At 36.6% G+C, this 16,581-nt stretch overlaps 1 protein-coding gene across 1 annotated transcript in view; it reads right to left on the bottom strand.

Moving 5' to 3' along the window:
* Nucleotides 1-4,723: 4,723 nt before the first annotated feature.
* LOC149781207 (uncharacterized) overlaps nt 4,724-16,581 on the bottom strand; it is a 170,457-nt gene continuing 158,599 nt past the window's right edge. The window contains exons 35-36 of the mRNA XM_089935274.1: nt 12,726-12,909; nt 4,724-9,023 (exon numbers count right to left, since the gene is read on the bottom strand). Coding sequence (XP_089791400.1) covers nt 8,801-9,023; nt 12,726-12,909 — 407 coding nt within the window. The 3' untranslated portion in view covers nt 4,724-8,800. The remainder of the gene's footprint in view (nt 9,024-12,725; nt 12,910-16,581) is intronic.

The following is a 16,581-nucleotide window of genomic DNA, read 5'->3' as shown; positions in this document are numbered from 1 at the left end:
ACACAATATAAATCCATTCGTTTTATATATTTTCTATATGGAAATCACTGACTTTTCTGCAACAAGGAAACAAGAACCAGTTAAGCATCACGCAGCGCTACCAAATTCTGTTCGTATGATTATCATTGGTCGATCTGGAAGTGGTAAGACGCAGTTGTTACTTAATTTAATAATGAAGTGGATGAAATGGGACAAGTTATATCTGGTAGCTCCATCTACAGACGATCAGCGTTGTTATGATGTAATAAAAGATTATAATGAAAGCGCAAAATCGTTAAGCGGAGATGATGTTGCTGAATTTATAACTGACATTAATGAAGCACCAAGTATTGATGATATTGATGGGTCAATTAACAATTTAGTTGTTTACGATGATATTATGCTGGATAAACAATCAAATCCTGCCAGGATATTTTCCAGAGGTAGACACAAAAACACATATAATTTATGTAACCCAGCGATATACACAAATTCCTAAAGTGATCAGGGATAACTGTAATATTCTTACTGTCTTTAACGGAGTTGATACTCACACGTTACGAAATATTCGTCAGACCTGGTGCAGCGGCGATATGGACATAAATAAATTAAAAAATTTCTTTAGTCGTGCTAAAATAACCCCACACGGATTTATAACAATAAATTTACATGATCCTCGAACACGGTATCGAGTTGGTCTTGATAAAAAAAATTAATTGAGCAGCAGGGAGGGCGACGACAACGAATTGTTTCATTTTTTTTAATCGAAGCGCCATTAATGAATTTTTCAACCAGAAACCGTATTTAGACTAACTCAGGAGGACCTCCCAAGGAGGTTTCTCCCTCCGAGAACTCCTCTTGAAACGTAGTCGACGTTATTTCCGGTTGAAACCCTTTTTTGGAGGGTTTATTTTGACATTTGGAACCTTCTAAATTTTGTAGGATTCGCCCTCCCTGCTGCTCGGCTTATAGTCTGTTTCTAAATTCTGTAGTAATTTTTCTCCATAAGCAAGACGTTGTAATCACAGTATATCCTATTCATTGTTGTTTCTCTTCCACGTAATAGCTTATTTTTCATAAAATGTTGAACTTGACTAACTTTTTTACAAGATCGGTTTAGTTTGCTTAATATCTCTTGTCCTTTATTGGCATTTTTACGTTGAATTTTGTAAAACTAGATATAAACCCGACATAATTACTCGACTGAACTGCTGACAGAAACAGTCCAAAGTAATATATTTCATTTCTATAGCATGATGGATAAACATTACATCTTTTCAAAGCTATGCGCAGAATAGGCTGACATATCGCGAGTCAGAAAAAACAGGGGGGTGGTATCCAGTGTCCAAAATTAATATTATTTTGAACAGAATATTCTGGTGACAATTGCATCTTTTCAAATGGTAAGCATTGCTGTATTTTATTTTTGTCAATCGCTCGAATTCGGTATGTGTTTCGCTTCAATATTGGAAACGAAAACCTTAGGTGCGCAGAAATGCCCGACAGCAGTGTAAATAATTCATATCAAAATCGCATAAATCATATTTTATTTTGCTTTATATTATTATTAAAACAAAAACAAATAAGTTGTGTGTGGAAACCGATATATACAGAGAAAACATGTAAATACATGTGTATTTCTGTGTATATTTCGGTTTTTCTGTCAATTTCGGTGTTTCTAGTAATCCGTTGAAACGTGCAACCAAGACCAACCTTGTCAGCAAACACACAGGAAGAACGCGCCTTGACGGGAATGTCGGTCAGCGTGGAATTGTTTAAAGCTTTGGGTCTGGGTTACCAACTGCTAGAAGTGTACGAAATTTCCCACTTCCCCAAGACATAACAGTACCACAAGGGTGACCCAAGTCAGAAAGGCATTTTCACTTACTACGTTGATGCCTTTTTTGAAAGTGAAACAAGAAGTCAGCGGCTATCCTTCCTAGTACCACACTTCCGAAGACCATACAAATTCAAAGAGAAATAGTGGGAGCTGGAAGTCATCACTTTAGACCATGTGGAGAAAAATGAAGGAAGGCAATCGTTTGCCAAAGTGATGTTAAATTGCTTGTAGGGTAAAATGACACAACGAACGTATTTACACAAGACTGAGCATTTGACAGAACCTTCCCGCTACTTCCAGATGATTCACGACAAAAACAATACATGAAACACGTGGACGTCCTACGTGAGGACTTGATCTTAGTGAATTACGAAGAAGAACTGGACTTTGTAGAAGCCGTTGAATTTGGAAATGTCATCATTGCTGCTTACATGATAGCCCATGCTTGCATGAAATTATACGAACCTGTAAAACTGTTAGGAGATCGCATCCTGTACTTTGACATGGACAGTTGCATCTACATCGATTGCCTGGGTCAACGTCATCCGGACATCGAAGAAGACTGTTTAGGAGCCTTGACGGACATGCACTCCGACGACAAGATTCAAAGTTTTGCTAGTGGTCCTAAAAAATACGGCTACGAATACTGGGACCCACAAGGAAAAGTGCACACAGAGTGTAAAGTTAAAGGATTGACTCTCAATTATAGCAACATTCGACTGGTGAAATTTGGTGTATTGAAAGAAGCCTTGCAGTCAGGACAGGATGAAAACTTCAAAGTGACCACTGACGAACAGAACATGATTGTATGTTTACGCACACACCAAATCATCTGTTGAGCCTTGGAAAAAGTCTATCAAATTGTGTACCAGAAGATAGTTCAGCTTCCCAACCACTTCAATTTACCGTACGGTCACATCGATATTGGTCGGCAACAAAAAGGGACAACGTCCATGACCTATGGTTCATTGTAACTACCAACGTCAATCGAGAAATTTGAATCCTTTCAAACAGCAAATATCGAGTGTAAGACTAAAGTCCAACGAGAAACTCTGGTGTTATGCTATGCCTCAAGATCACTTCACGAATGTTGTCCCACATCTTATTTGTTTATGTGCTAATGCCATGACAAGCTAAGTGCAACCAGTGCAACTTCCAGACCAAAAGACTTTACTTTATGGACATGCTGACATTGACGAGTATAAAAATGGGACGACTTCCAAGAGCGACACTTCCCTGCGAGGACAAGCAACAAGAAAGATGAATCACTCTCCGCAGATTAAAAAAGAAAAGGAACAAACATCACTGACGTATTTCACCATCATACCGTCACAGCAAAGTGGGTCCAAGAAGGGAAAGGATTCAGTAGACCTAAAGGAGTATTTTAGCATCCAAATGTCTCAGACAGCGACTTCGAGAAAATTTAGGATGACAACTTACACCTACATGGTAAAATTTAAAGACTTCGCATCTGACGTCCCACCCAAGGAAGTAGCAGCAGGTTTTATTATAGACCTACTTGACTCACTGTTAGAGGAACTCAAACGTCAGCACCAAGTCAAAAATCGAGGTTTGAGCCTATCAATGTATCACGACAGACTGAACTCGCCGATGTCTTGGGTTTAGCTCACCTGCAAAATTAACTTTTTCCAAACGTTTGAGGGCTATTGAAGACGTGCAGACGATGAGAGGAAAATCTGACATCACCAATGGAAAAGTGACTATTCATATGGCATATTTTGTACCTCTATGGGAAGAGGACACTGACTGCACTTGATATGCTTACCGTTAAGTGTACCTAGCAAGATGGACATAACAGCTGATTTACGAATGAAAGGGAGTACGTGATAGCAAAAATCTATGCTGGGACACAAAGTGGTAGCTGACCAGATTTTAAACGTGTGTGACGGATATAGAGATAAACATAACTTTGTCCTATTTGATTGGTTGTTACTTGTTTTATTTTAGCTTTTTCTTATAAGTGAACAGTTAATGTAAATAAGTTGTATATGAAGTGATTTTTAAAAGGCGTGAACTTTAATTTTAAAAAGTAGTTTCCTAGAACCAGGAATTAGTAAATAGGTTTGTTTCATGTCGAAATGTAAATGTATTAAATGGATAGTGCTTAGACCAAAGCACAGGTCAGAGAGTCCATGTACATACTTGAATAAATGTTTTGTACCCATACAATAAACTTTTCTTTTTTGAGTCTCTATTCTATCTGCGAGTCTTTGTTTAGAACATTTCTATCCTCTTTTCTGTGTGTTTCCATCTGCTTTGTTTCAATGTGTATTTGTTTGTTTCTGTATGGTATGTCTATGTTTGTCCCTATCAGCCTTCATCCCTATAAATGCATTTTACCCTATAAAAATAGTTTTGAACCTATAAACACCATGACGTAACCCATGTTCAATTCCCCAGGTGTCATTCCCATTGTCCATATGCATGCCCACCCATGTTAAATTCCCACAGATCCCATAGTGCCGGGACACCTTTTTGACTGGGACTCCAATGACCCTATACAACCCCAAGGTTTTGCCCCATGTTAAATTTTCTATAGACCCTAAACAGACTCACGACCTTTTTGACTGAGATTTCCAAAGACCCTAAACAGCCCCACTATACTACTGTTACTTGCTCATGACATCAATCTTCCAAATATATGCATAATTACTTCAATTTTTAGAAGAGCTTCATTCTGGCATTATAAGAAAAATTATAAGAAAAACTCGTTTTTTAACCAGACCTTCCTATGGCAAAGATTCACGTAGCTACATCAAGTCTGGCTAAACAAGACTAAAGTCTTGCCACACGTAGGCATGATAACAAAGTCATTTGCACCTCACACTGTAAGTGCTCTCCCAAACTCAAAACTCCATCTGTCAAGAAAAGGAAAGACTTGAACACAGCTGTAACTTTTATTTGCCTTCAAGATTTATATGACACATTACAATTTTAGTGATGCAGGACTTTCAGTAGTCCAGCCTTTTACATATTTAAGACATGACTGCCAACATAATAAAATAAAAAACTGTGCTTTTTTCAGTCATATTATATTACATGTTACATATTTAACAAAAAATCACTGAATACAATCAACCTGCTATAAGTTATCTTTATGTAAAATTCACCAGCACATGTAAGACAACAAAAAACACTGTTTCTAGATTACTCTTAATATTTACCTCTATTAGATATATCACATGATAAATTGTCAAGATCTGACTGGTCAACTACAGAGATTTATTTTAGAACAGGAAAACTCCTTGACTACAGGATACAGTAAGTAGCTACAGTCAATGTACCTGATCCAATGTGTACGGTTACCATGTGGCAACATCATAGGGCATGACAGTGTCATTTTTAATACCAAACTACTACCTTCTGTCCAGGGAACTATTCTCCAACAGTCTTGTCTGGTGGAATATAGAACACCTGCTTTCAGCACTATACCCAGAAAAGAATATGTATAACAACAGTTCCCTCAGTTGATGGTGGTTATAGAATAATTTAGGTTACTTTCACACATAGGCCAAATCCTGCAGGCCCCATAGTTGACGTTTAAAGACTGGTTCAAATGCATCCAGTTTGGCCCTATCATTCAATACACACAATACATTCATTATCTCCTTTTAAGGAATTAAAGTTTATTAAAATCTCTCCACTTACATTATCTACCTGTTTATAATCTCTCCACTTTTACCTGTGAAAAATCTCTCCATTTACAGTATTTACCTGTGTATAATGAGAATTGTGTAAAATCTGAGTTGACCACATTACACAAGGTGCTTCATTAAAAGAATTAACAGTGCAAACTCTGATATTCCAGCACATCAAGAAACAGATTTTTTAGATGGGTCGTATGATGTAGCACAGGGTCTTTAATTGTAAACATGAATTCCATCATCCGCATCTGGACTATCCCACAAGATACAGACTGGTATAGAGGAAAATATAGATACTCCACCCTAAGAACTGGGTCACAGCAATCTACTTTTGTATGGACAAGCTACTTTCCATGAGTAGGACTCACATGCCAATTTTCATTTGAAATAGGGTCCAAGAGACTAATGGTATGACATTTGCTAAAAACAAGTCACTCGAGCAAGAACATCAGGTCAAATGATTTAGCTTTATATGAAAGGTTACCCAACTTGATATCCAGTTTTCTATAATTAGCTGTCTGTTCATTACATCTTTAATATCTATGACACTTTTATTCACACTTCTGTCATTTGCAGTGTATGCAAATGACAGAAGTGTGAATAAAAGTGTCACAGATATTAAAGATGTAATGAACAGTCAGCTAAATATAGAAAATCCACTCCTGAGTGAATATATGGTCACACTGGTCTAATTTTGGTATGGGGAAGTCTTGTTAAGATGCATCTACATGCCAGTTTTTATAGGTAAAGGTACATGTTGAGAAAACATTATTCACCATTTAAAATCATTCAAACAAGAAAATCAGATCACAATGATCTAATTTTGTTATTGTTACTTTCTTCGAGATTGAAATCACATAATACCAATTTTCATTAGTGTTGGTGAAATAGGGTCTAAGATACTGACCATAAAAAACGGGAGTGCAAAAACTACAAAAGTAGCTCCAGCTTGAAAATTAGCCAACACTGACCTATTTATGGTAAGGTCAAGTAACAATAATCGAGATGTATCCAAGTTAGGGTTGTCATTTGTGAGTGTGAAAATAATCATAGATATTGAGGATAAAACAAACAGCTCAGCTGAAAATATAAAGTCATTCCAATGCAAGAATTAGTTCAAACTGACTTAAGTTTTTGAATGGATCAGCTGCTTTAATGCCATTTTCATGAATGTTGGTGAAATAGAGTCAAAGCTACTGAGGTTGTAATGAACAACTGCAAATACAAGGATCACTTATGCATTCAAATTAGGTCACTTGGACCAGATTTGGATACGCTTGAGACAACATTTGTCTAGATGTATCTGCACACTAATTTTCATAAGCGTTTCGTGGACTCCATGATGTTGAGGGTGTTATGAAAAAATAGCTGTGAATGAACCTCTGCTATGAAGTCTTTCCAGAAGGGAAATCTGGTACAACTAAACACTCAGCGGTCATGAAACGCAACCCAGACCTCAAAGGTCTGTCATATTTGTATTGTATTATCTCATCACATATTCATCTAATCTGTAAAATATTTAAACTGAAGCAAAGTATTCATCCTTTTGTCAAGGATATTGTGTCTATTGTGGATACACACCATGAATTCTGAGTCAACAATGATTCTTTCGATATAAAACAGTGGAACCCTTCCCCAATCCGCTGATACCATCAAAAATGAGAAAGGTTTCAAATTACTCTCATTACCTTCCTTAAAGACTATGATCCAAAATGCTGTCTACATTTTACATGATACAAAACTTTTCCAATAAGATACATCTCCAATAATTCATATTTTGCAAAATCAAAACATTTTTTGTGTCCTTCCACAAAATGAAAAGATAATTATTCCTGAAGACCCATGATCAACACATTTCTTTTGCTAGGTATGCCATTGTGCATATTTGCCTGAATGCAACATGCATCTAACAGCGATCAACTTAGACCAACTTATACTGTTGTATAATGCATCAGCAGATCTGGGTCTACATGGTTAGTCCAACTGTAAACAACAAAGACATTGATCAGCCATCGCATATGCTTTGGCAGATTAGGTACTCTGTTGTTTGTTCTACTGATTATTCCCAACAAACTGCATAGACCCAGATCTGTTGGCACATTATGCAGATCTGGGTCAGTGCATTTTGCAGTTGTACTTGCCTTATAAGTAAGTATACATAGTACACAATAAAGCCCTGTAGTGAGGTCATAATTATATCCCGACTTTAACTGGAAATATTGTGACCACCTCCATCTGTCCCTTACCACATCTACTTCCATCTTCACTAGCCAAGGTTCCGATACGTTAACCCTATTTACACGTTGGTGGATTGAGCAGATATTTCTGTGGCTTGGGTCTGTGAATTTGATTAGCTTACGACTGCATCCAATCAGAATTGTTCAAATTTGAACACTGTTCCTATATGATCAAGACAGAGGGGTGCAAATAACTTGAATGGACTCATAAAAAAGCAAATACACCTGTTCTTTCTGGTACATAGTCATACTTTAAACTTAAAAATTATCCTTTTGAAGTCAACTGTCTCCACCATTTTTGGTTAATATACACTGCACTGCTTTTACACACTATTGGTTAGTTGGCATTACATACTAAGGGAGGCAATTCATGAAATCCAATAGACGTCGCTAGGACGAATCGCAAAAATATCTGCCTGAACCTCCAAGGTGTAAATACTTCTAACATATTGGAACCATGGCTAGCGAAGATGATCTACTTCTAAACAGATCAACAAAAATTCACAAACTTTGTAGTCATGCTGCCATGGGGTAACCATTTGCACAAAGAGTGACATCTTTGGTTCCCAGAAACAAGGTCCCTGTGCAGAACCAAAACACATAAAAATTTAAACTATAATGACATTTTCAAATAGCTTCCAAACTTGACACGTGTGATTATAACAGAAACTAACGTTATTACCATGGATTAATGTCTTAAGTAGGGTGGAGTAAATTGGTGCAGTGAGTGAATGTGGGTTTGGAACATTTAATAAAAAGCATGGGATTTATGATGTTAAGCCATTACAGTTGCTCCAATATCGTTTATCATTGGTTATTGCTTTCATTTGCATTTTAAACTGTTTGAAGCTCTCTGATTACTATAATTCTACAAGTAACAACTGATACTGTAAGGCATACCAATGTTCTATATTAATGATCATATCACTGTGATAATGTGCATTCATTCTTAATCTTCAAGACACCTTAATTTAAAATACATATTTGTTGCTTTCTTTGCATTTTGTTCGATATACGTATGGTTCATACTGCACCAAGTGAGTAGAATTTCATAACATCCATTGAGATACAACTCAGTTTTAATGACGAGTAATTTTTGTGATCTTCCTTGATTTAATGCTCTTCCTCGGTCGAAGCGTTATGCGAGTGATGTTAGACCCTGTAGTGTCCTTTTTGACCTTTGCCACAGCCGTTGTCTGCTTAGTGATCCTTCTCCTGCTTGACTGTAACCTGACCTGACCAGGATCCAATGGGCTGATTAGGGATACTTCCTCCTCCGATGCGGGTGTCCCAAGATTTAAACTAGAAAAGAGATTTATTTTTAAGTTATGGTAGATGTCTACTCATTACATGACATTAGTATGTATCAGGACTGTAAAAACGTCCAAATTTAATCTTACCATTTCACGAAGGTTATGAAGAACACAGCCCTATGTAAAAGTATCTCCTAACCTTTGCATCACGCAAATTTTTTTATTTTTAAATTATAATTCATTTTAATCTGATAAAAATTCTTTCCAAAGATCAATGCATTAATTTGAAAATACTACCCTATATATAATTACTGATGCTCTAACTGCAATCAAACACAGGAACACCTAATTAAAATGTGTGCATCGTAATCATTATGAAGTTGGAGAGAAATAGTGTGTGTGCGTGTGTGTGTGTGTGTGTGATTTGGATTTTTAACATAGCTTTTACAAAATTTCAGTCATATCTTTATGATGTCTGCAGAGTGGCAGTTTATAGTGATGTCTAGCACTGAGAAATACAAGCTTATGTTTAGATATCACTCAGTAAAATTCATGGGACATCTTGTGACATAAGACTATTAAAAAAGCTGGAACAAATGTATGTATGTATGTGTGTGTATATATATATATATATATATATATATATATATATATATATATATATATATATATATATATATATAGACACACATACACACACACACACACACATAAAGAAGCCCTGGAATTTTAAGACCGACATAAAATTCATGCATAGATTGGTTTACTTGAAGAAAAAGAATCTAAAATTAAGTGGTTTTTGTGAAGGAAAAGCTGAAAATAGATAACCCTGATGATGTAGGATCATACCATAGTCTGATATGACTTTATAACCAAGTAAACAAAAAATACCTTGTCGAGACCTTGACACAAAGGTCCTTGTTGAAATCTTGAGACAAAAGTCGTTGTTGACACTTTGACATAAAGGTCCTTGACAAAAAAGTGATTTTACGCTTTGCCATTCACATTTTACCTGAATGAAATATGTTCCAAGCAATGACAAGTGTTAAGTCAGTGCAAAAGATTTTAAGAAACTCAAGATGATAATAAGATTCAAGATTCTAGTGATAAATTACTGAGAAGAGGAACAATTTCTTTCCAGTTCCTTTGTTTGAATTATGTAAACAGTGTTTTTACCTAGTAACCCATTATCCAAGGTGACATGGTTACCTTGACTACATTTAATAGTGCTTTCGGTATTCCTGCCACACTGGACAACAAATTTTTACAAAAGTCATGTTACTGAAATAAAATTAGTCAATTCTTATCAATTTTTATGTGCTGAACACGAATATGACAGTCAAATTGCAAAATTGGCTCTAGTTTTTTTGTAATCTGCAAGAAATTAATGTTTACATAACGAAATGCATTCCAATAGTAAAAGGTCAACTGTAATAGCCTACCTATAAAAAATCAAGTCATTGACTACATCTTAGATTTCTTCGCCTGTCTCTTGTACAGCTGTTCGGGAGCATCTCTGAGGAGTGTCCAGCAGTAGTCAGCCAGTATTGTAGTGGACCATTTTCCCTGGTATCTTTGTTCCATTGTTGCGATATCTTGATGAAAACGTTCGCCGTGTTCATCACTAACAATACCACAGTTGCTAGGAAAGAAATCCAAATGGGAATGAAGGAAGTGAATCTTTAGAGACATATTGCAGCCAAGTTTCTTATACTTCATCAACATGTCTTCTACTAGTTCCTTATAGTTTTCTGCCCTAACATTTCCGAGGAAGTTTGTAGAAACTAGGCGAAAAGCATTCCATGCTTGTTTCGCGTCACCTTCCAGCAAGTTGTTGAACCGGTCATCTTTGAAAAGCTCTCGAATCTGAGGACCCACAAAAATCTTTGCTTCGCTGAGTCGAGGGAATTTTTCATGCAGGTATCGGAATGCTGGCAAAGTCCGGTCAATGGCTTTCACGAAGTTCTTCATCAAACCTAGTTTGATGTGAAGGGGTGGTAGCAAGATTTTCTGAGCCTCAACCAGAGCTGGGTGTTGGATATTCTTCTCTCCAATGGCTACATTCTGCCTGTGAGTCCATTCCTTCCTCATGTAGTGCATTTCCCTTGCTCGGCTATCCCACTGGCATAAGAAACACATGTATTTTGTATATCCTTGCTGCAGTCCCATTAAAAGGGCAACTACCTTCAAATCACCACAGAGGTGCCAGCTGTACTTGTTATACTCAATGGAATTCAGTAGCTGCCTTAAGTTATCGTATGTCTCTTTCATGTGGACAGCATACGCTACTGGAATAGATGGAAGAATGTTTCCATTGTGCAAAAGCACAGCCTTGAGACTCAGTTTCGAAGAGTCCACAAATAGTCTCCATTCTTGTGGGTCATGAGTGATTTTTAAAGCATTCATGAGGCCCTCAATATCGGAACAGAATATCAGATTACTTTCCTTTCTGAAGAAAGGCTCCAATTGCTGGTGGCGCTTTCGATATGCAGTAATTGTGACATCTTCTTCTAGAAGATTCCATTGTTGGAGTCTTGATCCTAGCAATTCTGCCTTGTTCATTGATAAGTCCAAATCACGAATCAGGTCATTTAGTTCTTCCTGTGTTATTCTGTGTGGGGTTGATGATGCACCACAGTGAAAATCTGGATCACTGCATGCTGATGGACCAGGAGAAGAACAGGTCGACTCACCTTTGTCTTCGTCAGATGAATCAAGAGAATATTCTGCTGGAGGTTCTGGAATAGGAAGTCCCTCACCATGTGGAACTGGTCTCAATGCAGACGGAATGTTTGGGTAGACTATTCTCGACTTCTTTCGCTTCGTTATTCCGCCGGAAAGATGGGGAACCAAGCAGAAGTAACAGTCATTTAGGTGGTTGCTTGGCTCTCTCCACACCATTGGGACTGCAAACGGCATTGATGACCTTTTGCAATTCAACCACTGTGAAAGCTGTGTTGTACATGTAGCACAGCATATATGCGGAGCCCAAGGCTTGTCTTGGTCACCAACCTTGCATCCGAAGTAAAGATGATATGCCTTCTTCACTTGAGAATTGATACTTTTCTTCTGGTTGGCAAATGTCACTTCCCCACAAATATAGCAAAAATTGTCCGCGGTATTTACACACTTTCGAGGCATTACTGTTCTTTATTGTACGTAAATGGATAAAATAATAAGTTTTATGTAACAGTAGCTTGAACTGTCTCGCACAACGTCTAAAATATTTTAAATGCTGAACCTATCTGATTGGGCTTTATATAGTACACTGCTTACGTCAGCTTCAGCAGCCGCCTGGCATTAGTATAATAGGCCTACACATGTATAGTACACTGCTGACGTCAACTTACTTCAGCAGCCGCATGGCATTAGTATTGCATTGCATCAGAAAATGATGCAATCAACTGTGGATGATGTGAGCATGATGGTATTATGCAATGTTACATCATTATTCCGGATGTTGCTGCAGTCCTACTGGAGAAATTTACACAGTGAAACATAGAAAATGAGGTATATGAATATCTTCAAAACGAGAGCCAATACAAATTTTTCACGGTTATATTCGTGTTCGGCACACCAAAATACTACAGATTAGGGCCTTTTCAAGTCAGTAATGATTTCACTGTTGACCAGTGCCATCAAACTGGTCATGCACTGATCTAAATTATTAATTAAAGCTTAAATTCCTTTACCATTCTAGTTACCTAATATTGAACAAAACCATTCAGCAAGTTATGAGGAGAAAGGTTACCTTTGAGCTCTGGTCATCAGTATGTTTGGCGTTACTTGCACAGATGTAGAAGTAGCATTTACTGCTGTCAATGGACTCCCAGCTCTGCTCAATGAACTCAGCCTGGAGCGTGTTATGGGAGAGGGCAGTGGAGGAGAAAATATGAACGACTTTACAGCTGTAAAAGGTCTTGCAGGGCTCTCAACTGGTTAAAATAAAAAATCAAACAATAATCACAGCTTGGATAACTCTGGCACATGTTGTGACATCTCAAAGGCCCACGAAAATATCTGTAAAGCCAAAATCTAATTTATCAGACGTCCATCAAATTACAATGTGACAACTCTAATGGAATGCAGCTATCTCTCCAGCTCAGAAAATTAATGGCCCATTATGATGGGCAGATGGTTCACTTTCTTATATAAAGCAATGCAAAACTAAGACAAAGAGTCCCTAAATGGGACTGGTGCTCTAATGGACCAAAAAGGAATTATCATGAATTCGTCATAAGACCATTTTGTCTTTTTAACTGATGAATAATGAAACTATCTGCAAGATATGTTGGTAACATCAACATAACAAATTTATTGACGATACTCTTTTCTTATGCTTTAGTAAACATGTTTCACAAGATACCTGTAAAGCAGCACACACTTCTTTATTAATGTCTTTGACCTTGAATCTGTTATCATGGATAGAAGATCTGTGAACCTGTCTCAGGCAATGTAAAGACATAACCATGAGCTAGGTTTGGTTAAGTCTAAAAACAATATTTCTTCACACAAAAAAGATACTGCAGTGGTATCAATCAAGGTAGTCTTCAGATGTATTTACAAACTAGAATAAATTGTAAATATCCATTATTTTACCATACTCATGGGCCAGTACTGCTTAAAGCCCAATGTGTGACTGCCAACCAATAAATCATTTTCAGAATACTATCAACTTCTTTATTTCATGCAAATAAATAAAACATCCTGTCAAAATTATCTTCTGTGTGTTGTTAAATTCAGTTTAGAAAGATTCAAATGACTTAGATTTGACTTTTGGAGTTAAATAGGTCTGGTTTTGGAATTTCTTCACATATCAGAGGTCAGAAGAGAAGCATGTTTGAGATGACTATATTAGAAATCAGATGAGAAGCATCTTTGCTTAGAATAAGCTACGTATTGTTCTAATGTTTAAGCGAAAAATCAAGGTCAATACAATTTCAGGAGTAGAAGCTACATAAAAAAATGTCTGGATAGCCACCATGATGGCCAAATTATATGTCAGATTTGTATCATGTTCATTAGCACCAATCAAACATGGTAAGAAGTCTTTTGGTAAAATTCCTGTGTAGCTATGGCCATATGTTCTGAAGAAGCAATGATTTAAAAAAAAACACATTAAAAGCCATTTTTGGAGGTCTAATTGAACACCCCATGTTGATACAAACAGTCATTCAAGTGGAATAGCAAAATATCCAATATGTCAACTGAAGCGGCCATACTGGATGTCTGAGGGATACCATTTCATTAAGGACCAACTCTAAACTTCATAAGAAGCTTACCTTATGTCAATGCAAGCATCCGTTTAAGAGTAACAAGATTTTCATGACAGCCACATCTTCTGGAGTAGTGATAAGATTTTCAAGATGGATGCCATGGTGGCTATATTGGAATACAGCACTGCACTGTTTGCACTTAGAACCAACTAGATGTGATGGTAAGTCTCCTGGGTGTAACCTAGATGTCATGGTAAGTCTCCTGGGTGTAACCTAGATGTCATGGTAAGTCTCCTGGGTGTAACCTAGATGTCATGTTAAGTCTCCTGGGTGTAACCTGATACTGATTTGAACATCAGTCGATTTTCAAGATGGCTGCAATGGTGGCCATATTGTATGCCAGATAAGTGCTATTTTCTTTTGAACCAAGCAAACATCACAAGTCATCTTTCAGTTACAAAAACCCAACAACAACAAAAAAATAAATAAATGTGTAAGTATGGCATTCTCTCTAAATTCAGTAGCAAAAACAAGATTTTCAAGACGGCTACCATGGTGGCTATACTGGAGGTAAGATCTGTACCATTTTAATTGAAAACCAACTAGATATCATAAGAAGTGTTTTGGCGACAGCTTCATGTTGATATGACTTTCTGTTCAGCAAAGCAAAATTTCATGAGTATGAAAACTAGTATTGACTCTACCTTATGTATAGTAATAAATGCAGCTTTACTCACTGTCCATGGCCTACTTTATTTCCCAAAGCATATATTGTTCCAATTTACATACATATTTTTGCACATATCAACAGATTAGTCCTGCTTTCACAAAGTTCATATCAATCAGGTGTCTCCAAAGAGCTGTTTTGTCTCGTGTCATGATAAGACAATTGGCATGAATCGGCTTAAGGTAGATGTTTTCAGGTCAACTGAGACCTGGTCTAAATGTACATCTCCATTGTCCATAGCTTTGGAGTTTATTTTTTGTGTATAGGATTAAATGATCATGGCTGGGTATTTATCAATGTGCAAATTTTACCTAATCACTCACAAAGTAAATAAAGTCTGAAAGACTGATTGATAGATATGCAACCACGAACATTTAATCCTTATAATTTCAATTTACTTCTTGTCATCAGATCAGCAGATTTCATCAACAAAACATTCACTTTTATATGGATTGAAGTTTTCTTTTGTTAGCCTCTCAACTGCAACAGAATACATAGCCCAATCTTCGCAAGCCAAGAGTCATCGATTCTTTATACAGTAATATTGAACAGAGTGTCAGAACAGGTCTAGCCAGTGATATATTGTTATTCTCATTATTTTAATATATGAAAAATTGGTTGATACTGTTTATACCAGGTTATTCATTTTTTCAGACATTATGCTTGTTTATGGTACATGTTGCTATAGCATTCATTGCTGATGCTTTCTACACAAATACAAAATAGTGTCAGTTCAAATGACATCCACTGCTCCATATGTGACCCTGATTTTTAAATAACAGCCGGTAAAATGTTATAGAAGCTAAATGCAATAATTTCATAGGACTGGCTTGTAAAACCTGCCATATGCTTTCTTTAGTAAAAGATGTGAGTGTTGAAATGCAGGAATGACTTTGCAACTATACTGTTTTAACTTCTATTTGGCAATTTTAATAGGGGTTGCATATTTTAGTCATAAATCACAAAGGTGGGTGGGTGGAGCTTGTTATTATTATGGCGCAAGACTTTGGTATTGATAAAGCTTCACATAAAATTACCTGGAAACTTGGAACCAAAGTAGTCCACAGAATTTACTGATGCATAAAAATTCTTGACCAGTATCATGTGACTGTTAATAACCAATCAGACTGCAGAGAATTTGGTTGATTTATAATAATTGGAATTATGTTACAACAATTCCATCAGCACCAGCCATCATAAACCAGGACAAATAACACAAGCATTATGCATCCAATTTTGGACACAGTCAAGGTCACCCAGCAACACAGGTTTCACATGGGTCAATTTTGTCAGGATTGTTTCAAACAAAAAAGATTTACAATCACTGGCACTGTTCAGGTGCCTAATCCATAATTCTTGAGAACTTTATGCTTTGATAGCGGTCTTTAAGAGAACCTCAAGATAATGATGGTGATATTAATGTGTTAACTCAGATGTGTGTTGAAAAAGAAGTTGTCATTTTCTTTAAGATCACACCACATTTATGCCAGATGTTAGCATTGAATAACTTAACGTAATTACTGCGGATTATGAATGTCAATATAATCATATATGTGTGAATGATAGATCCATGAAATTAGGTACCAAAAACGGATACTTTTTATCCAAACCTTGAAATTTGAAAACCACGATAATAAAAAAACAATTATTTATCACATACATTA

This window comes from Sinohyriopsis cumingii, chromosome 15 (assembly GCF_028554795.1).
Source record: "Sinohyriopsis cumingii isolate HCF-2022 chromosome 15, ASM2855479v2, whole genome shotgun sequence".
Lineage (NCBI taxonomy): Eukaryota > Metazoa > Mollusca > Bivalvia > Unionida > Unionidae > Sinohyriopsis > Sinohyriopsis cumingii.
This window is presented reverse-complemented; position numbering and strand designations above follow the sequence as displayed.